The 27,350-nt window shown below is 51.0% G+C and overlaps 2 protein-coding genes across 2 annotated transcripts in view; both read left to right on the top strand.

Annotated features, from left to right (window-relative positions):
- Window positions 1–7,148: 7,148 nt before the first annotated feature.
- LOC117885645 (myosin-7B-like) lies at window positions 7,149–15,896 on the top strand. Its single transcript, XM_034786973.1, has 6 exons — window positions 7,149–7,280; window positions 8,116–8,278; window positions 9,137–9,240; window positions 13,444–13,587; window positions 14,700–14,856; window positions 15,865–15,896. Exons 1-6 carry the CDS (start codon window positions 7,182–7,184, stop codon window positions 15,894–15,896), a joined length of 699 nt encoding a protein of 232 aa, XP_034642864.1. The 5' UTR covers window positions 7,149–7,181.
- MYH7B (myosin heavy chain 7B) overlaps window positions 15,865–27,350 on the top strand; it is a 45,013-nt gene continuing 33,527 nt past the window's right edge. Inside the window, exons 1-6 of the mRNA XM_034786972.1 lie at window positions 15,865–15,892; window positions 18,482–18,505; window positions 22,801–22,893; window positions 23,898–23,961; window positions 24,073–24,171; window positions 25,618–25,721. Of these exons, the coding sequence (XP_034642863.1) occupies window positions 22,840–22,893; window positions 23,898–23,961; window positions 24,073–24,171; window positions 25,618–25,721 (321 nt within the window). The 5' untranslated portion in view covers window positions 15,865–15,892; window positions 18,482–18,505; window positions 22,801–22,839. The remainder of the gene's footprint in view (window positions 15,893–18,481; window positions 18,506–22,800; window positions 22,894–23,897; window positions 23,962–24,072; window positions 24,172–25,617; window positions 25,722–27,350) is intronic.

The following is a 27,350-nucleotide window of genomic DNA, read 5'->3' as shown; positions in this document are numbered from 1 at the left end:
CCAGCTGGGCTGAGATCCCAGGATGCAGAACCTGAAGGCTTGGCAATACTCGATTCAAAGCCCCAGTCATAACAGAAGGTGTAAACCAGGAAGCAAATATTTCCCAAGGGTCAGTGGTAATGCTGCCTGTGCCACGGGGACGCTGGGAATACAACCAAAGTCGGCACAGGAGGAAAAGCACATGGAAGAGCTGCAGAATGTGTGTGTGAGAGAGACAGAAAGACAGGGGCTGGAGGCACTATGTGGGGAACTAGAGCGACAGCATAAGAAAAAGTGATAAGAAAAGAATCTCACACCGAAGAGCCTGAGATGCATTTTCTTTGTGTCCGATTATTAGAGTGCCTTCTGGATCCTTAGACAGGAGTGTTCGGAGAAGGGGGAGAGAGCTGATAAACGTGTGGTCTATAGATTAATTTAAAAAAAAAAGTCAGTTTCAGTGTGCCCCTTAGCAGAGACTACAATGGAGGGAGACCAAGAGGAACAGGTCACCTCTGGGATCAAACACCCCACCATATCCAGGCAAGTTATGGGCCTGCTGCCACCGGCCGTACTCCCCCGAGTAGCTCTCTCAGAGGGACCCACTGGGTGGCCGCAGTGAGTTCTGCAGTGCATTCAGTGGCAATTCAGCCTTACTCCAGTGGCTCCTGGCCTTGGGTTGGGCAAAGTCTGGGCACGGCCCCTGCCACGCACACTCGTAGCCATAAACTCTGGGTTAAAAGAGGTCTGAGTGAGCAGCTCTGCTGGTATTTGCTGCTTCGGCGGCTGCTGCTGTTTGTTGTGCATGTGTCTGGGTCAGGGCCCACGTGCCCATGGACACACATGGGTAAAAACATCTTGGTATCAGCCAAGAAGTGAAGCTGCTTTGCAAACAATGCCCATCCTCTGACTTGCCAGAGGATGTGTCTGAGTGACAGGTGGTGATCAGCAGCCACTGGAGCAGCTGGATTCACACCCCTGACTTTTTGTGACTGGGGCTGGGTTACAAAGGGTGCTGCTCTTTGCCACAGGACACCATGGCTGTTGCAGAAGGGCCTGGCTTTGGAGGAGCAGGTACGTTTCTCATGTGCTGGTATACACTGGTGGAAACGCCTATTTTGACTTCCTTCTTAAACATGCCGAATCAAAGGTGCTAAAACCAGCCCAGCCCCTGAAATGCTAAAGGCTGCCCTGCTGCCAGCCCAGCAGTGTCTGTGTGCCCCTCCCCCAGGCAGTGCAGTGTGGGGGAAGCCTGTGGGCCAGCCTGCCAACAGACATCCAAGTGTGTGGGCAGCCCAGCAGGGGCCACGTTTCACTGCCAAGGTCCAGAAACAGACTCTGGCCTGTTCTGAGAAAGGGATCAAATCTAGCAGACAGATGTAGCTCCAGCACTGTGGGTCAAGAAGCCTCATGGCGCAGGGAGATGCAGACCTGATGGACTGTATCCCTATGCCCCATGGCTCAGGGGATGCCAGACCTGGGGGACTGGATCATAAGAATGGCCATATGGGTCAGACCAATGGTCCGTCTAGCCCAGTATCTTGTCTCTGACAGTCGTCAGTGACAGATGCTGTTGGAGGTTTAGAGATGTTCGGAGCATGGGATTGCATCCATGACCCTCTTGGCTTATAGCCACTGATGGACCTGTCCTCCATGAATTTATCTAATTCTTTTTTTAACCCATTATACCTTTGGCCTTCACAGCATCCCCTGGCAATGAGTTCCACAGGTTGACTGTGCGTTGTGTGAAGAAATACTTCCTTATGTTTGGTTTTAACCTGCTGCCTATTAATTACATTGGGTGACCCCTGGTTCTTGTGTCGTGTGAAGGGGTAAATAACACTTCCTTGTTCACCTTCTCCACACCATTCATGATTTTATAGACCTCTATCTTATCCCTCTTTAGTCCTCTCTTTTCTAAGCTGAACAGCCCCAGTCTTTTTGATCTCTCCTAGTATGGAAGTTGTTCTATACCCCTAATCTTTTTTATTGCCCTTCTTTGCACCTTTTCCAATTCTAATATATCTTTTTCGAGATGGGGTGAGTAGAACTGCATGAATTTATACAGAGGTATTATGGTATTTTCTGTCTTATCCTCCCTTTCCTAACATTCTGTTTGCTTTTTTGGCTGCCAATGCACATTGAATGGATGCTTTCAAAGAACTATCCAAAATGACTCCAAGATCTCTTTCTTGAGTGGTAACAGCTAATTTAGACCCCATCATTTTGTATGTATTGTTGGGATTATTTTTTCCAATATGCATTACTTTGAACTTAACAATGTTGAATTTCACCTGCCATTTTGTCACCCAGTTTTGTGACATCACTTTGTAACTCTTAAATCAACTTTGGACTCAACTATTTTGAGTAATTTTGTGTGGTCTGCAAATTGTGCCACCCTACTGTTCACCCCCTTTTCCAGATCATTTATGAATACGTTGATCATCACAGGGCCCTATATACTATTATGTATCCCACTATTTACCTCTCTCCATTCTGAAAAATTGACCATTTATTTCTACCCTTTGTTTCCTGTTTTTACTGATCCATGAGAGGACCTTCCCTCTTATTCCATGACTGCTTAGTGAGGGACCTTGTCAAAAGCTTTCGGAAAGTCCAAGTACACTATATCCACAGGATCACCCTTGTTCAGATGCTTAACTCCCTGAAAGAATCCTAATAGATTGATGAGGCATTATTTCCCTTTACAAAAGGCATGGTGATTCTTCCCCAACACACCATGTTTACATATGTGTCTGATAATTTTGTTCTTTTGCTATAATTCAACTTATGCTTACCAGCCTGTAATTGCCAGGATCACCTCTGGAGCTGGTACAGAGGCTGATTTAAGCCATAGGTTACATACTAAAGTTAGTAGTTCTGCAATTTCATATTTGAGCTCCTTCAAGAACTCTTGGGTGATGCCATCTGGTTCTGGTGCCTTATTATGGTCTAATTTGATCTGTTTGTTCCAAAACCTCCTCTAACTGATACTTCAGTCTGGGACAGTTCCTCAGATTTGTTATCTAAAAAGAATGGCCCAGGTGTGGGTATCTCCCTCCACATCTGCAGTGAAGACTGATGCAAAGAATTCATGCATCTTCTCTGCAATGGCCTTGTCTTCCTTTTTTTTTTTAGCACCTTGATCATTCAGCGGTCCTACTGAATTGTTTGGGCGGCTTCCTGCTTCTGCTGTACTTACTTTTTTTTCTGTTAATTTGTGTGCCCTTAGCTAGCTGCTCTTCAAATTCTTTCTTGGCCTGCTTTATTATACTTTTACACTTGACTTACCAGTGTTCATGTGCCTTTCGATTTTCCTCACTAGGATTTGACTTCTAATTATTAAAGGATTCCTTTTTGCCTCTGCTGTTTAGCCAAGGTGGCATTTTTTTTGATCCTCTTACTGTCTTTCTTTTTATTTAGGGTATACATTTAGTTTGAGCCTCTGTTATAGTGTTTTTACATAGTTCCCATGCAGCTTGCAGGCATTTCACTCTTGTGACTGTTCCTTTTAATTTCCATTTAACTAGCTTCCTCATTTTTGTGTAGTTCCCCTTTTTGAAGTTAAACACTACCATGGTGGGTTTCTTTAGTATTTCCCCCACTAAAAGGATGTTAAATGAAATGACAGTATGGTTACTATTGCCAAGCAGTTCAGCTCTAGTGTCCTCTTGGACCTCCTGTGCACCACTTAGAACTAAATCCAGAATTGCCTCTCCCCTGGTGGGTTCCAGGACTAGCTGCTCCAAGAAGTAGTTGTTTATGGTGTCTAGAAATTTTACCTCTGCATCACTCCCTGAGCTGACCTGTACCCAGTCAATATGAGGATAGTTAAAGTCACCCATTATTACTGCAGTTTCTGCTTTTGTAGCCGTCAGGATCCTAACAAGGACAGTTCTTGGGACCAAGCATCAGAGCAGGATCAGACCTGAGGCTAGAAGTAGCAGCAAAGTTTGTAGTCAGGTTCCTGGCCAGGGTCAATACCAATGGTCCGAGTCAGGGTCTGGAGGCAAAGTTCAACTCAAGCCAAGGTAATACCAGGGGCAGGAATGGTCATAGCAGCTACAAGAGAGCCACACAGTTACCTGGACACTTCCTGGAATGCCTATTGGGTTTATTAGGGCAGGGGGCCAATCAGGGGCCATGAGGCTGCTGCCTGTCAGACCCCTTGAGGCGGAAGTTCCCATAGTCTGTGTCCACTGTGGTTGTGGGCTGTAAAATACAAGTTGGTTATAGTGGCAGCATATAGCTGTTAGCTGCCTAGTAGCTTTACAAGTCTGGGGCTCTAGACCTATAGGGGCCTCTCTGTAGCTGCTCTAATCTCCTTTAGTATTTCACCGTCACTGTTACCAGCGTAGGAGTGGTTGGTGATATATTCCTACTGCTGTACTCTTATTATTCAAGCATGGAATTTCTATCCCTAGAGATTCTATGCCACGGTATGGTTTGTTCTATCTAAGATTTTTGCCTTATTTGACTCTGTGCCGTTTTAGCACATGGTGCCACTCCCCACTAGTACAAACTACTCTGTCCTTCCTGTATATTTCATACCCTGGTATTAAGTGTGTCCGAATGATTATCCTCATTCCGCCAAGTTTCCGTGATGCCTGTTATATCAATATCCTCATTTCATACCAGGCACTCTAGTTCACCCATCTTAGTATTTCGATTTCTAGCATTTGTATATAAGCATTTGTACATTTTGTCAATATTCAGGTGCTTCCTTCATGTGTTATATTTAAATGGGACGCTTTTATGTTTGACTGCTCCTCACTGGCTCCTACCTGTACTTTACCAGCTTCTTTCCTATCCTCTTTACTAGGATATAGACTTCCTCCTTTAATAAAGTCATCCCTAAGGGATGTCTGCACCCAGACCATGTGCTCTCCATACCTGTTGGCTTTCCCCCAGCCCTTAGTTTAGAAAATCCTCTACAAACATGGGCGGAAGGTGAACCCTGGGCTTGGGGAGGCTAGCCCCTGGCATGGCCCACCCCTTCTGCCTGAGGCCCCACTTCCCTTCTGCTGCTGGAGCCCAAAGCCCCTGCCAGCCCTGGCCGCCCTAGCGCCCCCAATCCCGGAGTGCCCCCCCCCCAAGCCCTGGAGCTACAGGCAGGTGGGTGGTGCTGCCTCCCCGCAAGTCCTGGAGTGCTGGGCAGGCAGGTGGTGTGGCCCCCGCTCCAGCCCTGGAGTGCCAGGTGGGTGGCACGGCCCCAGCCCTGGAGTGCCAGGCAAGTGGGCGACGTGGTCCTCACCCTCAGCTCCAGAGTGTTGGGTGGCCAGCCAGCGCAGTCCCCCCTCCCCAGCCCCAGAGTGCTGGGCAGGTGGTGTGGTCTCTGGCCCCGGAGCTCTGGGCAGGTGGGCAGCACGAGCACTGGGTCCAGCTGCCCGGAGTCCCTGGCCACAGGCCGGCCCCGGCCCCAGCCCAGGACTCTGACCATGGGGGGAAGAGCCGCAGAGCGCTGGGAAGCAGGAGGAGGCCTAGGAGCAGAGCACGTGTGGGACCACACAGGGCTGTTTGGGGAGGCACAGCTCTCCTGCACCCCGGCCTTCAATACCTGCCACCCATGTCTACAACCTTCTTAATTTTACATGCCAGCAATCTGGTTCCATTTTGGTTTAGATGGAGACCATCGTTCCTGTATAGGCTGCCCCTTTCCCCAAATGTTTCCCAGTTCCTAATAAATCTAAACCCCTCCTCCCTACACCATTGTCTCATCTGCACAGTGAAACCCTGCAGTTCTACCTGTCTAACTGGCCCTGTGCGTGGAACTGGAAACATTTCAGAGAATGCCACTATGGAGATCCTGGACTTCAGTCTCTTACCTAGCACCCTAAATTTCACCTCCAGGATCTCTCGCCTACATTTCCCCGTGTCACTGGTACCTACACATACCACAGCCACTGGCTCCTCCCGAGCACTCCACATAAGTCTGTCTAGATGTCTCGTGAGATCTGCAACCTTCTCACCAGGCAAGCTGTTCTCCCGGCCATCAGAACTCCCAATTCTCTTTATTTCTAATAACCAAATTCCCCATTACTATTACCGGCTCTTCCTGATAACGGGATCCTCAAACTGGGGAAGTGAATCCCAATGCCCCACAGTCCAGGGGGATCCCAGACCTTAGCTACTGGTCTGGACCAGCCCTATTATCTCCTTTTGATATGTTTTTCAGGAAGTACAGTGACTGAGCTCCACTCATTTATGCAGCTACCCTGTTGCATATTAAATGTCAAATCTTTGTTTGTTAGTTGCCCAGTGATCTGCTCTTATACGACCACCCAGGCAGCGTCAGGGTTGGGAGAGCTTCAGTGTTATCAGCTAGACCTGGCCACACAGGACAACCCCAGATCCCAAGACCCCTCTGAAATCTGGGGCAGTTTGGATCCAGAAGCCGAGTTGGATTTCACAGCTGCCTGGTATATCGCCAAAGGGCTGAGCCCACTCACTGGAGCCCATCACTGTCAAAAGTTCACATCTGGGTGCAGATTTCAAGGCTACAGCCCATCTGTACTGCAGACAGTATCTGGGTGCATGGTGCTTTCATTCAACTGGCCTCACTGAATTCAGTGGGGTCGCCATGGTGCGATGGGAGATTTGGTCCCTTTTTTAAATATCACTTAAGGCGATTCTGCTCCAGCAAGAGAAAAGGCTCTCAGGTGTCTAACATTGGGTGCCAAACATTCTAGAGTCAATTACCTTCCCAGGAACCAACCCGAGTCCTGTGAGAAGGAGGAAAGCAGAAAAGAGCTAAACCTACTGCTCCAGACGTGTACTCCTTCCTTAGTTCTATGCCCATTGAAATCAGTGGGAGCTTGGCCTTGGGAAAGGCAGAGGAGAAAGCTCGGGGCGTGTGTGGCTTCGAGATCAGTGTGGGAGCAGTTGTGCCCACCCAGGCAGTGCTTCTCCTGGCACTGAGGGGTGTGGCAAGACACAGACAATGTCAGGTGAAGGCAGAGGAGAGAGATAGAGCCCTTGTACCTCTGCTCCATGCTGCTCCCCTGCAGATCAGCAAGGCACAGGCTGGCTTGGAGAGCGGTGCTGACTCCCAAGACTGGAGCCTCCCTCTGCCTTTGTACTCGCCTGACAATACAAGAGTAAAAATAACCAGCCCGCATTCGCAGTGAGATAAAAGCGAGGTTTGCCTTTTGTGTCTCTCTGGGCAGGAGGACAGCAGCACCAATGGAGCTGCGTGGATGTGACACATGGGAATTTCTGACATATCTCTTCCCACTCTGACCTTGACAGACACAATAAAAAGGGGCTTCACTGCACACCCACAGCCAATCAGTCCTATAACCAAGGTTGGTAATAAAGAGCATGTCTGTGTGCATGCTTCTCTGTGCTGCTAACCCGCTTCCCCGCCAGCAGGACAGGAGCTCCAGAGGGACAGGACTGGGTACTAACTGAGGGGGTGCAGAGAGGGTGGGTCGGAGCAGCCTGAATCTGAGATAGATGGGATGTAGGAAAGAGCGTATTTAATGAGATCTGGGGAATCTGGGAAGTTCCTGGTACCAGCGCTTGTTACAATGCTTGAATCGATGCGGCATTTCTCAGTTCTGTTGCATGGTATTGTATTGTATGGAGGATAGGAAATAATGCCACAATATCGCTTGTCAGCGCAGCTGCTATGGCAGCCGCCTAGAAGGCACTCGAGAGCTTTCAGGGGTTAACGCTCTCACCCTTCTTTTTCCTGGTCTCCACTCCGATATTTACTTTGGAGCAGGGACCCTTGTATTCTTATGGGGTTTGCAAAAGTGGCACTGCCTCTGAGGAGCTACAGAGCAGGAACTGCGCTGCCAGAGGTGATCGTGAAAAGCGGGCTTCTCTCTGCCGCCTTGGCTGCTGGTGGAAATCCAAATGTGCAGTGGGTAGATTTCAGCAGACTCAGGATCGAAGCTCTGTTTCCACCCACTAAGAGAGACAGCCGAGATGTGCATTGCAATATAGATGGTAGGCGTACAGTGTGGTTAGTAATTACATTGGCAGATCTGGGGCTGTTTATTACTGCTGTTATCCTCCTGGGCCCTCTTAAGTTCATGGAATGTTTGAAAATTGTATCTGCCCTCTGTAAGCAGCCTGTGGACTGGCATTGTCTCTCTGGACTGACTCTGTGTCTCTACTTTCCCTCCATTTCAGGGCTCACAAGTCTTTGGCTTCTTCTTTCTTTGCTGCTGCCCAGTCTTCTCCCTCCCGGCAGGCAAGATGGCTATGCTGGACTTGAGCGAGTTCGGGGAGGCTGCTGACTTCCTCCGGAAGAGCTACACAGAGCAGCTCAAGCTTCAAACTATCCCATTTGATGGTAAGATCAGCAGCACCTTGAGCCTGGCACATGCTGGTCACATGGGCTCTCATGTCCATGGCCTGGTTTGCAGAGTATTCCCAGCTCCCTTCCCAGTGTTGTGGACCCTGGTAGGGTTTTATAGCATCATTTTGTCCCGTGCTTCTCATACGCTCCTGCAGCAGTGGAATCCCCCCACCTGCAGCCCTGCTCTTGTGCTCACTGGTAAGAAGTCAAAGGACCAGAATAACTCAGTGTTAGTGAAAGGCGGCAGCTGCTTTTGGCAGTCACTGTGGTTCTCAGTGTGGAGGGTAACAAGGTGGCTGTTGATCTGCGCCTAGGTAAAGTGCCCAGAAGGACTGAGGGAGCCAGCAATGCCCGTTCCACAGAAACAGATCTCAGCAAAGCCCTCCTCCCATTTCACTTTGGTGATGAACAGGGATCATCATAGATTTGGGTGACAGATTCTTCATATTATCCTTCCACTCGTTCCATCGCCATTGCTGCACAGCTAGAGTGTGCCTGGGATAAAAAAGCCCTGGATTTGTGCCAGGATACATTTTGGAGGGCTAATAAATAAATCGAGGGGAGGGATGAATTTTGTATTCCCTAATGTGTTTTCCACATGTCTCCCCAAAAATGCAGCAAACAACAGACCAAAATCAATCTTAGCATTAATTGGGGAAAATTAAACAAGCACCCAGCATGAAAACTCCCAGGAAATCCCGGTCAAATGACCACAAACACTGGAAGGAAAAAACAAATGTCCCTTAATATTGCTAGATTGTGTTCTTACTGCTCTCTGGAAGCTAGTGACAAGAGCAAACAGTTCCCTTCACTTCAGACTGAGTTTTCTTCTCTTTTCTTTTGGACCTGAAGGTAAGAAACGAGCTTGGATCCCAGATGACAAGGAAGCCTATGTTGAGGTTGAAATCAAAGAAATCTCTGGTGGCAAAGTCATCGTGGAAACCAAAAATAAAGACGTAAGCAAAACAATCCTGATTTTTAAAGTTTGGTTTTCGAAGGACGGCCATAGGAATGGGGGAAAGAAGCACAGAGGAAAGGAATGCATGGGGGAGGGGGGGCACGTATGTGTGAACAGCTCATTTCTGAAACTAGACAAGTTCTTACTTATAGCACGTAAGTGATCAACCTGCGATCAGTCAGCTCAGTAGTGTAAATGGATTTTGTTACACCGTAATGTACAATATGCTGTCTGACTTGCCAAACATGCCAGGGCTTCAATAAACCAGCATCAAATGTTCAGTTTCAAAAAGTCCTCTCTAAACAACAGACTGCAAGAATGACAGTAGGGCTTCCCCAGCCTAGATCAGCTGGCATCTTAACAGCTGTAACAATAGCCAACAGGAGACGCCTGCTCAGTTTGCAAACAGCCAGTTGCTCCCTTGGACGAAATTATTCAGTTAATCTTGAGAGAAAACCATTCAAAGCAGGAAATAAGGGAAACTGGTGTAAATCTGGAGTTACTCCGAATTTACACCAGTACTATAGAGAGCAGACTTTGTCCAAAGATCAACATTTTAATGAACTAACTACATTGCTTGGAGGGATCACCATAGCACTCAGTGTCGCAGTATCTGGGTACCTCAGTTTCATTATAGTGTTTAGATACATATGACTAAGAGGTTGTTAAATTGTTATACACATAGAGCCAGATTCTGAACTCTGCTCCACCCACATCAATCCATTGGGCCTGATCTCACTTACACCAGTGGCAATCAGGAGTGAGTCGTCAGAAATCAAGGGAGTTACACCCGCATAGGGTCGCTGGGAGATCGGAATGAGACCCATGGAACTCAATGGAGATACTCCAGAACTACACTGGTGTAAGATCACAATCTGCTCCAGTCAATTTCTATTTACCAAAATAATATATGGTAAAAATAATTTCTGGGCCGGATTCTCCACTCCATTAGAACAGTTTTATGACAGTGTAACACCACTTCTCAACTAGGGTGACAAGATGTCCCGATAAAATCGGGACCGTCCCAATGTTTCGGGGTGTGTCCCGCGTCCCGACCAATCTTTGGTCGGGACGCAAATTGTCCCGATATCCGCTGGCAGCGCTTTTTTTTGCTCCGCTGGCAGGGACTGACTGGCCCCCCCCCCCCCCCCGTCCTGATTTTTTCTTTCCCTCATCTGGCCACCCTACTTCTCAACAGAGTAACACCAGTGTAAAACTGGAGTAACTGAACAGAGAGTCATGTCCTATGTACACAGTGAACTATGTATTTCTTTGTTTGCCTTGCTATGGTGCTAGTCAATGTAATGAGCAATAGCTTACGTCTGTCAAAATCTTGAACTGGTTGGAAAACAGATTTTCTGTCCCATGAAAAATTTTGAGATTTCAAAACAACTTTCATTCTGAATTGGAACAAAAAGTCAAAACTCCGAAGTATTTCACAAAATGAAATGCCCTCAAAAACTGTTTCAGGTCAACCGAAACATTTTATTTCAATAAGTTTCATTCGATTTCAACTCTTTTTAATTAAAAAAAATATATAAAGTAAATTTCAAAACAAAAAGTCATTTCAAAATGAAAAATCGAGATGGGATGTTTTGGTGTTTTCAGAACTTTTGTTTCCATTGTTTTCTAACTGAAACTTCATCAAAATCAATACAATTTAAACAAACAAAAACAAAAAAATCTGTTTCATTGCAATGGCATTTTCCAACAGAAAACTGTTGTGACAAAATTTTTCCAAGCCGGTCTATCTAAATCTCTAAGCCTGCCTAAATTCTGCTTCTGGGTAATGTGAGAGCTATTCCAGTACTTAGATGTATAGGCTTAAATCAAGACACTGACAAGGGATGGTCTGTACATGTCGGCTGTTTAACGCTCCCTGTACCATATTCTTTGAGATGACATGTAACCGGACTGCCCCATGGCCCCACTGCCCATGAAAGGAGTAAGGCACGTAGCAGCAGGAGCACTCAGCACTGACCGGTAGCACTGGATGGAAAAGAGCTGTTAGAGCAGCCGGGCCATGTGCCGGGGCCCAGGGCAGGCCCATGCTCTAGAGCATGCCTTCTGGTATTTCTGATCTCTCGCAGTGGGTTGCTCAGACAGTGCGATAAGCTTCCTCGAGAAGCAAGAAGGAGTCCGTGCCTGGGGGAGGAATATGGCAATTTTGGCAGGTAGTAGGGGGGTCTGGCCAGATGCTCATCACCAGGGTGGCATGGTTGGCAGCTGGGAGGTCTGGCCAGAGGCAGATGGCACAGGGGAAGGAGTTGGCAGCTGGGGTGTGGACAGCAGGGCTGCTTTTCACAGGGGAAGTGGAGTGGCATGAGAGCCATTCCATGGCCCTCCTTTGTCCTGTGCCCAGTGTCCCTCCTCCACCCTCACATTGCTTTGCCCCAGCAGGAGCTGCACCTAGTGCCCCGGCTTGTCCTACATTAGCTGCGTGCTCCTCTGGAAGAACCCTGGGGGAGGGGGGGGCAGAAAAGGGGGGCGGCATGTTTTACTGCTCAATGCAACAACAAACAAGCCTCATCTCGGCACTGCAGGCTGGGAACCTGATGCTTTATTTAACTGCAGAGTGGGAGAAACTCCCATTGGCTAAATAGGAGGTAAGGCAAGGGCGGAGCATGGCTCCATTCTGTAATACGTTGACTAACCCACTGACCCTATCATGACCACTTTCTTACAGCTGGGCTGCTGGAGACGAGGCAAGGGAATGGGCCCTGGCAGCTAGGGGGACTGGGAGGGGAGCCCTGCTCTGAAACATACCCCTGTGAAAGGACAGTGCAGGGCAGTCCCTCTCTGTGCTCTGGGGGAGCTAGTTACATGGCTCCAGATGGGATTGGGGCTTGGTCTCCTGAGGCGCTAGGTGCTGCTGTTTTTTCGATGTGCCAGCCCTGTAAAATCACCCTGGGCCCTGAGCCAGTCCTTTCTTTCCCACCCATCATCCCCAAAGACAGAGGCCAATTCCGCCCCAGTGACACCGTTAGCTTTGCTGGCTTTGCACGGCTGTCCCTGACCCGCATGGTGCAAGCAGCTCTGTGGGAGGAGCAGACAGCAGTGACCGCCCTGTTTTGTCATGTAGGCTCCCCTGTGCTCTGACTCCGACGCAGGGGGAGCAGGTCTGCAGAGCCAGACAGGGCCACAGTCACCGGGTGCATTCTCAGTGCCGTGCTGAGCACGCCTCTGGAGTGGAACGAGCTCACCCCTCAGAGCAGGTCTCCTCTACCACTTACATCACCGAGGGGTGTGAAACAGACTCCTTCCGCCACGAGCAATTTAAGTGCCGTCCACACCGGCGCTATGGCGATGGGAGACGCTCTCCCGCCAACAAAGCATCTGCCTTTCGCGGAGGTGCGGTAATTACATCTCCTGTCAGCATAGGGCAACTTCACCAGACGCGCTGCAGTGACCCAGCTGCACTGGTGCAGCCACACCAATGTAGCACTTCTAGTGCAGATAGGGTGACCAGATGTCCCGATTTTATAGGGACTGTCCCGATTTTTGGGTCTTTTTCTTATATAGGCTCCTATTACCCCGCATCCCCTGTCCCGATTTTTTACACTTGCTGTCTGGTCACCCTAAGCACAGACCTGCCCTTGGTCTCCAGCACAATTGTCTCCTGCAGGTGCCCTCTTGTAGCATGAGCTCAGGTGCCCAGCAAATACCCCTCGCTCCCTTGCGTTCCGTATCCAGATTAGGTCATTTGTGTCATTCTCCCCTTGGCAAAAGCCAAGCCCTGCTTTTCCAAACAGTCACCACTGATGTATTCAGGCACTGCACTTCCTCCCCAGCCTGGGGGCACTGTGCCCAGCTGAGCAAAGACGTTTCACTGCCCGCCCTCGGGAAGAAAGCAGGGATGGAGACCAGGCCGGGGGTGAGGGGATGGCATCAGAGATCTGCATTCTCCTTAGACACTGCCGGGGCAGCTAGAATCTGGCCTCGGAGAGTCATAGGAGGGTATGAGGCCCAGACACGAGACTGGGCCAGATGTTGCGTCCCTTTACACTGGAGTGAATCTGGAGTGCTTCCACCAGCAGGATTTACCCTAGTGTAAATGAGATCAGAATCAAGCCCTTTGCACGACAGATGGGAGCAAACAGCATGGTGTCCTGTCAGTGCTAATGGTGACTGCAGGGCCTGGTCCCGGCTGGAAGGAACCAAGGAAAAACTCAGGCTCCCCTGCTTTGCTTCCTCCCTGCAGACCCGGGTTGTCAAGGAGGACGACATCCAGCAGATGAACCCTCCCAAGTTCGATATGATTGAGGACATGGCCATGCTAACGCACCTCAACGAGGCCTCGGTGCTATACAACCTGAAGCGCCGCTATGCTCACTGGATGATCTATGTAAGTGAAGCTGTACAGGGCGTGAGGGTGACACGTAGAGCCCTGGCCAGCACACTCAGAAGTCAACGCTGATTCAAATGGCACCAACTCAAAACTACCACAGATTTCTCCCCTTGATTGTCCCAGATTACTGGCTATCCCAGCCAGGGTCATGTCGAATCAGGATAGCTATGCCCTGGATTTGTCATGCCTCAGGAACCCCTCCCATTCAGTATTCCTCATGACATGGGAGTCATATAGATGCATTAGAAATCCCCAGGCAGACTTAGGTAGAAAAAGAGGTAGATTTATATGCACTGATTAGACTCACTTGGAAAACATATTAAAGAGAAATAAGCCTCCGGGCTGATCTTGGGATGCCAGGTGAAGAGACTCGCTCACCACGGAGCCTGCAAAACAAAACACAATTCAAGATGCTTCCCAAAATTCCTAACACTGGAAGGATTTCTAGATAAGCAGGGGTGGCTCTAGCTTTTTTGCCGCCCCAAGCACGGCAGGCAGGCTGCCTTCGGCGGCGCACCTGTGGGAGGTCCCCGGTCCCACGGATTCGGCGGCATGCCTGCGGGAGGTCCGCTGGTCCCGTGGCTTCAGCATACCCGCTGCCAAATTGCCGCTGAATCCGCGGAACCAGCGGACCTCCCGCAGGCAAGCCACAGAAGGCAGCCTGACTGCCGCCCTCGCAGGGACTGGCAGGGCGCCCCCCACAGCTTGCCGCCCCAGGCATGCGCTTGGAGCACTGGTGCCTGGAGCTGCCGTTGAAGATAAGGCTAAAGCTGGCTGCCCTGAGGACATCCGAGGAGACACTAACGGTGGCTTTCCAGGAGGGAAAGCTGCCTGGGTGGAGGGGATAGTGATGGATAGACCTGCTGCCCATGGGGTGGGAGAGGAATGTCACCATTAAGGTAAGGTAGGTTGGCAGCACAAGGGAATATCGCTGTTAAGGCCGGTTGCATCCTTGTTCTGTAATAGGCTAAGGAAGCAGCATGGTGCAGACAGGTGGGCTCCATTGCGGCATCTCTAGCTCTGAGCCCAGTGGCTTTGAAAAGTCTTTGTCCTGCTGTGTTGAGGCAGCTGTGTCCTTCTGCACTCACTTGCCTCCTCTCTGCTCTCAGACCTATTCAGGTTTGTTCTGTGTCACCATAAACCCCTACAAGTGGCTGCCAGTCTACACCTCACCCGTGGTAGCAGCCTATAAGGGCAAGCGGAGGTCAGAGGTCCCGCCCCACATCTACTCCATTGCGGACAATGCCTACAACGACATGTTGCGCAGTAAGCTTCTATCTTTCCTCCCTCTCCTCCCTGTGCTCGCCTCCCAGCGGAGGCGGGACCTTGTTCACTGGGAGGGGGACTGTGGGGAGGGCATTGTGACATCACCTCACAAGAGGAAACTAATGCACAGTAGCACAGATGGGCCTGGATCAAGCCCAGCTCCAGAGAAACCCGACCGTCTGTGTCCGGACTGGGCTCAGAACGGGAGTTCTGGACCACTGTTAAAAACACTGATTACAAGCAAGTCTGACCAGTAACCAATAGCACCTTTCCTCCAGCAAAACAGACTCTGGGTGGGCGTCAGAGCCTGTATCTCGAGGGATCACCACATGCAGCCGTGACATTTAGCTGGCCTGAACCAGGCTGCCCAGCCCCCATGGTGCCATGTAACAATCCCCTAAAAGGGGATACGACCCATAAATTACCTTGGCTGGACAGTCAGGGTGATGAGGAGAAAGGGCACCTACCTGCATGGACTCTGGGCTGCTCTGGCAGTGCTGAGGCCAGGGCCTTGGCAGCACAGTGGGCGGGCGCAGGCTCGTGCTGTGGGGCCAGGTCTAGAGAAGGAGGGGAAGATACAGCAGGATAAAAAGAAACACTCTAGAAATGTCAAGACACCAGGATACTTCTTCCCAGGGGTGCCAGTCCCCTGGAGCCTGAGGGAACTCCCGCACCCACAGCCTCATTTTGGACCTTTTGGACTGGGAAAGCTTGGTGTTAATAAGTCAGGTGAACATAGTCACCAGCCCAGCCAGGAGGGGCTGTGGATGTGGGGGAATCCTCAGGGTCACTGACCAGCCAGGAGGGGCTGTGGATGAGGGGGAATCCCCAGGGTCACTGATAGCCAGGACAGGCTGTGGATGAAGGGGGAATACCATGGTCACTGACCAGACAGGTAGGGCTGTGGATGAACAGGGAAAACGCAGACCCACGGCAGCCCTGGAGCATTCTCAGAGCTCCAAGTGATCTCGGTATGTTTCAGTCTAACACTGGCTCTTTCTTTTCCAGATCGTGAGAACCAGTCCATGCTTATCACGTAAGTGATCCATGCTTCCCTTCGTGGGCCATTGTTCCCTGCCTGCATTGTACGTGTCTCTGGGTTAGGTTCCTGGGCCCAATTCTCCTGCGGGGCGGGGGAGGGGATGAATGAGGGGACTGCCGGATACAAGTTGTCTTTGGGGTCCCTGGCAGTGGTTTACTCTCCCCTGTCATTTGGACTGACCCATTGACTAGCAGCCTTCCCCCCATGAGATGCGATGCCCCCAGCTGCATCCCCTCACAACCGTCAGACCACCTGGCTCCTCATGAGGTCCCCAGCCAGGCCTCGCTGGCTGCCAACCCCCCCAAACAAGTCTCCATCACACCCCCACCATCGGCTGCCAGAGCCCCTCCAGGGCAGCCCATCCGGTGACAGTGGCAAGAGCCGCTGCTCACCCTGCGCTTGGTGCTGGCATCACAGGGCAGGAATCTCCCAAGCGGGTCCCCTGGAGCAATGTGTTTCCCAGTCCCAGCCCTGGGGCTGGCCACATGGAGTGTGGTGCTAGCCCACAGCTGGGGGAGCTAAGGCCTTGTGCCCGGGAGGAACATGCATGGTGCTCCTGAACAGGACTGGTGGGCAGAGGAGGCAGCCAGGCCCAGGAGCGTGATGGGGGAGGGGGCAGGCAATTTAAGTTCAAGTGACATATAGATGAGGGCTATATAAAGTTCTCTGAAGGGCCCTACCCTGCTGCCAGGAGCCACTGACATTTTTAGCCTCAGCCATGGCCTAATTAGGTAACGCAGGGGCTGAGGCGGGAGATGCTTGGCTCTTGTCCTGCGGCAGCTCCCCCCACACCCATCCCTGCTCTTTGTGATCTGGGATTACAATAGAAGAGCAGCTAACTCTAGGCATGAAATCACTGCAAGGCCTCGTGAGCCAGTGCCAGCAGGCAGCGCAGACCAGGGCACCAGGAATTGCCCAGCCCGCCTGCTAAAGAAGCCAGCCCCCGGGTCTCACCTGGACTCCTGGCCCTCCTCTGTAAACCGTAGTGGGCTCCCTCTGGGGGGTGGGGGAGGGCAGAGTACGTTCCACAGACCATAGGAGCCCCTCACCCCCCAGGGAACTGTGTGTGAAAGTGTCAAAGCCTGAGCTGTAGCAGGAGGCGGCTGGCTCCTTGCTGAGCCCCCGGAGCACTGAAGTTCATACCAAGCGTGCAACAGACCAGGAGGAGCCTTGGGAGGGGGAGACTTCGCCACTTGGCACTGTGTGGAGTCACTGGCCATGTCTGCAGTGGTGATTTGCCCCAGTGTCAGCCTCGGGGGGGGGGGCTGCCCTTGGTGGAGCCACCCCATTACAGCTCCCTAATGCAGCTGAGCAAAGCCCAGATGGGCAGTGGTGCCGCTCGCGCTGGGTTCACACCAGGAGAGGTCACTCACTCCGCTGCAAAGTCCAGCAGCTTTGCCCGTCTGTTCTAGGGGATTGTGCCAGTGCAGCACCACAGGGGCTGAGCCCAGTGGTTGAAACCCCCACATTGCCCCCGTGCATCGCGTTAGCCAATGGGAAGGGACCACGGGCTGCCCAGGGCCAGACAGGGCCGAACTCCTCCCTCGGTGATTTCCTTCTTTTACATGACACCGCTGGGGGAGCTGGGCCGTGTCCTTAGTTTTCTGAGTCTCTGTGTAAAGGTTTTGCCTGACTCTGCCTCATTTTCTTGATCTGTGTATTTCTGTTACCCTAAGCGGAGAATCTGGTGCTGGTAAGACTGTAAACACCAAGCGGGTCATTCAGTACTTTGCCATTGTCGCAGCCCTGGGCGACACGCCGGGCAAGAAAGGAGTAAGACCCTCATTTGAAACACACTTTGGCTGTTTTCTTTTTCTTTTTTTTTTCTTCTTTTTCTTTTTTTGTAACTTTTTGCATTTGGAAGCGTGTTTGGATCTGGCCCCTCAGGGGCTTTGCTTTTCCTTTGACTTTTGAACAAGCAAGGCTTGAAACAACTGATCTTGGGGAAATGGAGTTTTTAAGTGGCTCACCAAACTGATCAGCCACACCGGGGTCTTTTGGGCCCACCTTTTCCTTCACCCCAACATATTTTCTTTTTCAGACACTGTAAAGGGGACAGACCCCCACCCCCTCCCATTTCCACCCCTGTCTCTTTTAAGCCTTGCTTTTTGCCTTTTTCCCCCTTTTCTCTTTTTTGTTCTTTTGTTCATTTTGGTCCTTTTCCATCTTCTGCTTTTTCTTGCTCTTGTTTTGGTTCTTTCTCGCATTTCTTTGGTGTTGGTTATTTTTGAGATCCCCTGCAATTGCTTATTCCTTCTGGGTACTTGATGCCTCAGCCTGCTTTCCCTTGCAGAAGCAGACTGGTTGTTTCAGGTATTGGATAAGCAATTCTCCAGCATTGTTTTTCCTTTCCTCTTCCCTGGGTTTGGATTTAACTGTTCCTGCTTTTTGGTGCTTTTCTTCTTTTTCTTGAGCTAATCTATTTAACATATTTTTGGTGTATTTTTTGAAATTTAATCCTTCGATTTTTTTGGACCGTTTTAGTAACTAAATTTTAACGCCCTGCTATTTTGATTGATGCGTTCTGTGATTCTGACCTGTCCCTTCTGGAATTCTAAAGACAGTTTTCTTTCCTTTTTCTAGCAAGCTCCTGCCACTAAAACTGGGGTAAGTGTTACAGGGAATAGGGGCCACTCCTCAAATGAGCAGCTAGGCTTGCTAAGCAGCACCTTGTTAACTCCCACTAGTGGTGGGGAAGTATTGGGCCTTTTCTGAGCTCACTTGTGCCAGTGCAAGTTAAGAGTAACTGCAGTGATGTCAATGGAATGGTATCATTGTGAAACTGACACGAGATCAGAATCAGGCCCCTGTGTACCGCACTGCGTTTTCTGAGGTGACAAGGCAGTATTGCAGCTGGAAAATGCTCTTGTGGTTGCTGAGAGGATCCAGGGAGGCTGCGTGTCTCTTCGTAGAGTAGCTTCTCTTTCAGTGGAGGGATCACTGTCACCAGGATTGGGATCTGCACATTGCAGGGCATTGAGTCAGGCTGGGATTTTCTATCCTGCCCTGGGGATGGAGTTTCTTTAGCTCCCAGTTCACTTCAAGCCTGTCTCACCGCCTCAGTGGAACGGGGGCTGGAAGTTATTGCCAGGCTGTGGCTCTGTGAGAGGTTGCATTGCAAACCAGAAATGTCTAAAAAGGGCCAGTCCTGAAGCAGTTAAGCTCTCGCTGACTTCCTCAGGCATTGACCTGAGTACGGCCTTCACTACCAGCCCTTGGGGTCCAGATGGCAGTGGCTGCTTGCTTTGGGAGGGTACCTCATTTAAATGAGAGTAACTGTTAAACTTTGGGGCCAGAGCACTGAGCGGAGCCCCAGGAGCCTAGTTTCACTCTGTCATGCACATCCCCTACTTTAAATCTGGATAGTTTAGCAGTAACATGTCCCTAATCCCAATGGGTAACAGTTTGTTGGTGGTGCTGGGGGTGGGGAGTGAGGACCTAGGGTGCTGCACAAACGGTTGCATTTACAATGGTAGCTGTACATCGAAAATATCATCGTCCAAAGCCCAAGTGGCTCCGTTATGCAGTATATAACTCCGGCTCCCATGTTACACCTGCCCAACGGACCAGTGTGCTGTGCTCCAGGGTCCCCCAGTCCAGCTCTGCATTGGAGGGTAAAGTGCTTGTGAATCACAGCATCAGGTAAAGAGCCATGTAATCAAAGGGCTGCGAGCCTCTGGTGGGCTGCAGGCAGTACAGTCAATAAGGCTGGATGAATCCGTCCAGTGAGAGCTGCCCTGAACCCGAGCCCACATCTGCTCCTCCCGTCTCAAGGTTATACGTGAACTAGACAGCTGTTTTCTCTAACATATCCCTTCAAAGGCAATCTGTTCCAATATTATCAGCCAGCTATCTTGGATTCAGTGTGATCTCAGAGCAACAGAGAGAGGATGGGAGGGGGTTAGATCATATTCCCAGGTAAGAAACTGTGCTAGCTGGAGTTAAGAAAGCTAATCTGGATCAGTGACCTCAGGAAAATAACCTTCAGAGCACACTGCAGTGACCAGAAACTTCAGAGTTAAGGTTCCAGTCCAACCCCAAACAACTGTAAGGGCACATGCTGTGCACCCTATATGCTAGGCAGAGGCACGTCTATGGCCAGGATTGCTGCTAGTTGACACTCAACCCTGGAAATCACAGTGATTTGCCTAGGGACCCTGATAGCTGAGATACTTTAAACCCTGTCCCTTGGTGTTTCATCTGTGGATGCAAACACCGGAAACCATGGCCAGTGCGGCTGAGACATCGGAGGATATGTAGCCCAGTTGCAGTGAGATAAGGTTTCAGCACTTCTGCTGGCTCAGGGAGCTGAGCCCTGTGGCTAGTAAAAGGTGCAAATGGCTGGCCAAAGTCCAGTGTGTGGTGTGAGGAGAGTGTGCTGGGCTGGCCAAGCAGGAGCTGGTCAGTCTTGGGCACGTGTTCGAAGGGAAAGGGGAGGGATATTGCAGATGGTGCCCGGCAGGGAGGTGGCCCATGTGTAGTGGGTTAATGGTAGTCATGGCTGTGTGCCTAAAATAGCAGTGCCTTGGAAGCATGCAGCACTGGCGTACCCTTGTCTCAGGAGTGGGGGCGAAGGGTGGCCGGGGGTACATGTGCAGAGTTTAGGTTATTTGGGGTATTTTCCAAGAATGGGGTGGGGTTTAAGCAAATTTCCCAGTTTGCTGACTTTAAATTATCGATAGAGATTTAAAACTTGAATTTCACCTTCTAGTTAGCAAAGTGTTTGTCTGGGTGTTTCTTACGTGGGCCATTTTTAACCCACGATGTACATTATCATTGGCTTGGAAGTGACAGGCTGGCTATGTCCTGGGGTGACAAGTGAAATCAGCTCACTGCTAGTCTCCCTTCTCCCAAGCCCCCCATCAAACAAAGCCATCCAGGGCGTGTGGGCTGCAGCCTCTCCGCTCAGGGGCAGGTAGCACAGCGAGAATGCAGGGGGAGAGGTCAGCAGGGGGCGCCACTGAACATTTCCAGAGCTCCGGGCAAAGCAGGAACTAAGTCATGAGCCAGTCTGCTCTCCTGCACCAGTTGGTCCTGACTGGTGCAGTGTCCTAATAAATCCCCCGAGTTCTATAAGAAAGCATTGCAGTACTCAGCTACCACGTGTGGGGATCGGGAGACCCAATTCACTCAGCTCTCTGATGTTCTTTGAGAGGAGAGGTGCTAATTAATAATAATTAACAAGGGATACACAGCCCTACATGCAATATAAGGCCACATAGTGTGGGAGAGCTGGGAACAGTATACCCAAGTGCCTAGCTCCCAGCCCTCTCATCAGTCCACTAGAGCAGGCCACATGCTTGGGCTCTGCCCCCAGTGTTTATGGCTCAGTGCAAGGAGATTTCCGGGTCAGAAAGCCAGAGGGACTTACTCTAATGAGAGCCTTTGCAAAAAGAGTCTTTGGTGCAACCCCAAATACAAAACCCAGCACCCAGCTTTGGAGTTTCCAGGCGATAGGGTTAGACTAACATTCAAACACTGAGATACACTTGTTTGAAAGGTCGGAGCAGGTGCTGCCATGACCTCTGTCAGGTGGATCTGCTGAGGCTGGAGGATATTAGAGAACGAACTGAAAGCTAGGGACAGCTTTGACTCTGGAGAGCTGGCTGCCTCTGTGACATGACATGCTCTTACTGACAAAACTCAGCGCTGTAGTTCTCGGCCCACGCCGCCACCTGGGAAGCTGCAGTAGTAGCTTAGCGTAGTTAGGACTCAGACGTTTAAAGACACAGTGATGAAAAACACCAGCACTCTGTCTCTACTGTGGCTTCCATGGCTGGTGGCTCTGGTGGAGCGGCACCTGTGGAGAATTACACGTCTTGGGTTCCTGGTGTAGGCAAGGCCCTGCATCCCTTTGGCATGACTAGAGTATCAGGACAGCCTGAGCATTTCAGGGGTTCTGCCTAGGTACACCTGGCATAGTCAGTGTTCTGCTTGGCTGTATCTGGAGCAGTTGGCAGCAGTCAGATGATGAATAGTGTAAGTGGACTGTAGCTTTATGGAACCATTTGGAAAGCACTCCCTACCCAATGGAGACAGTGGCTAAGACACAATGGTGTGGTGTAGTACAAAGTTATAATGCCATGGTCTAATTGCTAGGGCACCGGGCTCTGAGTCAGGAAACATGAGTGCTAGTCCCAGCTCTGCTTTTTCTATGACTTCACCGCTCTGTGCCTCAGTTTCCCCTCACACCCTTTGTCTGTCTTGCCTAGTTAGGCTTTAAGCTCTTGGGGCAGGCACAGTCTCTTCTGTGTGTTTGTACAGTGCCTGGCACACTGGCCTCCTAGAGGCTACTGTCATACAAATGTAATAACAAGACCTCTGGGTCTGAGGCATTGCAGTGAAGAGGCCATCAGGGAGTTCTGAAGCTCTCCCCAGTCAATGCCTATAACACTGCACACCACACCACAGCTCTGAGGAGAACGGTTCTGACACGTGTTTAAAGGAAAACTCACCTAGGAATGTTGCAGAGGGTTGTTAATGTCTCTTCCTGGGCTATTTCCTGGACCCCTTCGCTTCCAAAGGCAGGTTTTCTCAGTGCCACGAGCCTTCCTCTCCAGGCCTTTATGTCATCAGAGGACTCCCATGTACAGCTGAGCTACTAGCCGAGACCTTTATAGGCACCACTCGCAGGGGAGGAGATGGCCACAGAATTCATGGCCTCAAAGCCCAGCTCTGTTCTCCCCAATGTTAATTAAAAAAATAAGATGTGCTAGGTAGGAAGGCGCCACCCTGGAGACTAAGGCCTTAAGGGAAGCTAGTGAGAGTGGTGGAGGGTTGAAGTACACAGCACTTCCCCCTGCCCTGTGTCCTGCTGCCCCTTAGCTGCATCTGTAGCAACAGAGCCACTGTTACTAATGCCACAGGCACAAGCTGACCCATCCTTTGGCTGCATTTCCTAGGGTACCCTCGAGGATCAAATCATTGAGGCCAACCCTGCTATGGAAGCCTTTGGCAACGCCAAAACCCTGCGAAATGATAACTCCTCGCGCTTTGTAAGTATCCTAGCAGGATGTGTTTGTTAATACACAGGGTTTATAGTTATAGAGCTAACAATGCTCAAGTTATCCATACCCACGCCTGTGTGAGGTGGCCACAGATATCCAGAGCTAGCTTTTACACAGGGAGCAAATCACTGTCAGAACTAGCAACTCTCTCTTCTTTAGATGGGTCGGCTGTAGGGCCAAATCCTTCGCTGCTGTAAAGCGATGCCACTCCCTGATGTTAACTGACCAGGCTAGCTCACTGACTTGTGCCATTTAATTTACCCCAGCTGAGGATCTGGCCCTAAAAGGTGAGGCTGGAGTTAGGGGCAGCCCAAGGTCCATCTCGGCTTGGATCAGGCTGTGGGTGATGACTGGCAGTGCCAGGAAGGAGCCTGGCACAAAGAAGAGCGGGGAGAGCTGGAAGTGCCAATGCTGGGAGGTGCCTCAGTGCACCGGTGGTGCAGTTTCCCCTTCATCGAACCCTGGTCCTGGGTTTGGCTCAACCAAACCCCTGGTTCCCATTTATCTCCATACTAATGCACTGGAGACAGTGGAGGCCACAGTGGCATTCTTGGTCCTCTCTGGATTCCCCGATGCACCAGGGACCTGGGAGTGTCGTGGGGTCTCCTGAGCTTGATCAGCAGTAGCAGGCCATGATTCTGCAGGTAATTGTGCTGCAGACCCAGCATCACGCAGCTCTGCCCAGGAGCCAGGGGCTGTCAGGGTCCATCTGCGACCATCCGCTGAGTGCTGCACGAAAGCACAGCCACAGGGAGCAAAGCTCAGGGGGATGAGCCCTCTGCTGAGCCAAAAGGGACCAGCACGGGCCCGAGAATTTCACCCAGACACCTTGTATTGAGCCCCAAAGTTGTGTGGCATTAGCATAGGGCAGAGAACAGACAGACCCTTAGCCCTCCCCAGCCGTCTGATTTGTAAGAGCTGCCCACCCGGGACAGCAGCTGTACCTGCCTTAGTTCCTTTGTCCAGCCTAAGCATTTACCTCCTTCCCTTAGGGCAAGTTCATCCGAATCCATTTTGGCCCCTCAGGGAAACTGGCCTCCGCTGACATTGATATCTGTGAGTAAACAGCCTTGCACACCTGCCAATTCAACACGCTCTTTTTCTGCCCTGACACTGGATCAGCTCCAGAAAAAGTCCAATCTGTTTTTTTTTCCTGTTTGTTTCTAGACTTGCTGGAAAAATCCAGAGTGATTTTCCAGCAACCCGGTGAGAGAAGCTACCACATCTACTACCAGATCCTGTCTGGGAAGAAACCCGAGCTCCAAGGTAAGCAGCGTCAAAGCAACCGGCCCAGGGGAAACCACAGTGTAAACACATCTGGCCTGGACAACCATAGCCCCCGGTGAAATCAGTGGCCCCCAGGGGGAGGGAGCCCAACTAGCTCCCTTGGAAGGAGGGTGCTGGGGGCAGAGGAGTCGTTACCCAGCGCTGCCCTCTGGGATCTCGCGGTGGGCCCAGAAATGATCCTAACTGGCCCTGCCAGGCTCTGCTGTTGAGCCACCTCTCAGGCACTGAGCGGGGCTGGATCCAGGTGCTGGCTGACAGGAAACCTTTCCGCACTGGAGAGATGCTTGGCAGAGACACGGCATGATAAGCTTCTTGGCTGCCGCCTGTTGATCCTGCTGCTGGCTTGTGAGCAGCACCTTATTAGGCAGGTCTGGAGAACCGTGGAGCAGTAATCTTATCTGGGGGTCACGAGGGCAGGCACAGCCGCTTCTAAATCAGTCTCCAGCCCAGCAGTATTGCGAAGATAGCAGAAGGGAGCTGGAGCTGCAGAAGAGATGGGCCTTGCGAGGGGCTTCCAGGCCTTCCGGAGTCAGACCCACAAGCCAGTCCCATCAAGGGAGCTTGAGCTGAAGCAACAGACCAGAATAGGCTGGGAGTCACACCCAGCCATGCTTCCCTCTTCTGCCATGGGCAGTTACCGTCAGAGGCTTTCGCCTCAGCCACCCAGCTCTCCCCCTGCCCTGCCCACAGAGACACAGCGAGCGCGCTGCTTAGCAGTGGGAACTGGGCACCAGCAGTACCTGCCACGGCGCTGGGGGCCATTGCTGCAGTGCGGGGGCTGTACCCACAGCCATGCGATGGGCACACTGTGGTGTTAATGAGGGCCTGAGCAATGAGTCCAGGGAAGGGGGAGTGGCAGGGCACTGGCACGCTGGGGCATTACCAGGACACGTGGAGCAAAGGCAGAGCAGGGCTTTCCATTGCTCTTTGGCAGCAGCTGCTCAGCAAGCTGCCTGAGATGGCAGCGCACGGCCCAGCTGAGCCTCCCCAGGAGCAGTGGGTTTTGTGGCGTGCGCCAGGGCCAGCTTCATGGCGCATGTCGCACTATGGGCGAGGATCGAGGGAGCCTGGGAGATACCAAACATCCCATTGCACTTAGCCTGTGCCCAGAGCACTGCCCTCTTCATGGCTCGCTCCAAGGGGCAGGGCTCCAGCCAGCCTCCAGCTACCTCCCGATGCCTGGGGTGTCCACCTGGGAGCCCAGCCCTCCGCCAGGTTTGCAGGCCAGAGCTCAGCCAAGAGAGGGCATGTCCCACCGCAGAGCCCTGGCTACACTGGGCCCTAGGGCTCATTCCTGGAGCTGTGCAGAGCATTAGGCCCCATCCGGTCCTGCGCCAGCCTTTCTAGTGGTCTACTCTGGAACATAGGTCAGCATGCGGGGGAGCCGACCGTACCTCACGTCTTTGCTCTCCTTCCTGCTCCCAGATATGCTGCTGATCTCTCTCAACCCCTACGACTACCACTTCTGCTCGCAAGGCGTAACAACGGTGGACAACCTGGACGATGGCGAGGAGCTCATGGCTACAGATGTATGTATGGGACCTGCAAGACAGAGCAGGGGGGAGGCCTGGGCAGAGGGGAGAATGGCTTTACATGCTCCTGGAGAGAAATGGGGCCATGGCCCAGCTTTGCTCAGATACCGCTGAGCTCTGCTGATATTTTATTAATAGTCACCCTGTGCACATCTTCAGCCCCTGTCCTGTAAGGGCCCCTGAGGTTTGCAGACATTCACTCCCCGGCACTCCCCTGCAGTGAGGGAGGGCACATTCTCAGCCCCACTCCTAGACTGGAAAGCAAGGCACAGCATGGGTAAGGGCCATGCATGGCAGTGTGTGTCATTCCTATCACTGTGCACCCAGAGGGGGTCGTTCCCATGCAAATGGCCAGTGAGACGCATGGCCACCACTGATGCACACAGCCCTAGACACGTAGGTGTGAGCGTCTATTTTGAAAACCACGGAGAGACAGAACCGGGAATAGAACCCGGAGTCCTGGCCCCTGATAGGGGGGCTGCCGGTGGGTGCTCAGCACCCACAGTTTTTCCCCTGTAGGTGCTCCAGCCCTGGAGCACCCATGGAGTCGGAACCTATGACTGAGGATACCGGAAGGAACCCCAGTTTTAGAATGAGACAGGTACTAGTAATGGTGGATTCAGTTATTAGAAATATAGATAGTTGGGTTTGTGATGACCAGGAAAAATGCCTAGTGAATTGCCTGCCTGGTGTGAAGGTAATGGATCTCCCGAGACATCTAGACAGACTTATAGGTAGTGCTGGGGAGGAGCCAGTGGTCATGGTACATGTAGGTATCAGTGACTTAGGGAAATATAGGAGAGAGATCCTGGAGGCCAAATTTAGTCTGCTAAGTAAGAGATTAAAGACTGGGACTTCATGGTAGCATTCTTTAAAATATTTCCATTCTACGCACAAGGCCCGTAAGGCACACAGAACTGCAGGATCTCAATGCATGGATGAGACAGTGGCGTGGGGAGGAGGGATTTAGGTTAATTAGGAACCAGGGAACCTTTTAGGGAAGGATTAGCTTATACAGGAGGGACGGGGCTCCACCCAAACCAAAGCTGAATCAGACTGTGAGCATGTAAAATTAAAAAGGTTGTAGAGGATGTTTTAAACTAAGGGCTGGGGGAAAGCTGACAAGTGTGGAGAGCACACGGTTTGGGTGGGGATGTCTCTTAGGAATGAAATGAGGAACTCTGTATCCTAATAAAGAGGATAGGAAAGAAGTTGGTAAAGTACAGATAGGAGCCAGTGAGGAACAGTCAAGTGTAAAAGAGTCACATTTATATATAGCACCTGAAGGCAAACAACTGAATATTGACAAAATGTACTAGTGCTTATATACAACTGCTAGAAGTCTAAATTCTAAGATGGGTGAACTAGAGTATTAAATATCAGGGGGTAGCCGTGTTACTCTGTATCTACAAAAACAACAAGGAGTCTGGTGGCACCTTAAAGACTAACAGATTTATTTGGGCATGAGCTTTCGTGAGTAAAAACCTCACTTCTTCGGATGCATCCGAAGAAGTGAGGTTTTTACTCACGAAAGCTTATGCCCAAATAAATCTGTTAGTCTTTAAGGTGCCACCAGACTCCTTGTTGTTTTTGTAGATACAGACTAACACGGCTACCCCCTGATAC

This window comes from Trachemys scripta, chromosome 12 (assembly GCF_013100865.1).
Source record: "Trachemys scripta elegans isolate TJP31775 chromosome 12, CAS_Tse_1.0, whole genome shotgun sequence".
NCBI classification, from domain to species: Eukaryota; Metazoa; Chordata; order Testudines; family Emydidae; genus Trachemys; species Trachemys scripta.
The sequence above is the reverse complement of the archived record's forward strand: the minus strand, read 5'-3'. Positions and strand labels throughout refer to the sequence as shown.

Bases quoted from the DNA above. Each gene is read 5' to 3' on its own strand.
- LOC117885645 (XM_034786973.1), top strand. From the start codon at position 7,182: ATGGGAATTTCTGACATATCTCTTCCCACTCTGACCTTGACAGACACA. The intron at 9,241-13,443 runs GTAAGCAAAACA...TCCTCCCTGCAG, and splicing joins TGGAAACCAAAAATAAAGAC to ACCCGGGTTGTCAAGGAGGA. The intron at 13,588-14,699 runs GTAAGTGAAGCT...CTCTGCTCTCAG, and splicing joins ATGCTCACTGGATGATCTAT to ACCTATTCAGGTTTGTTCTG.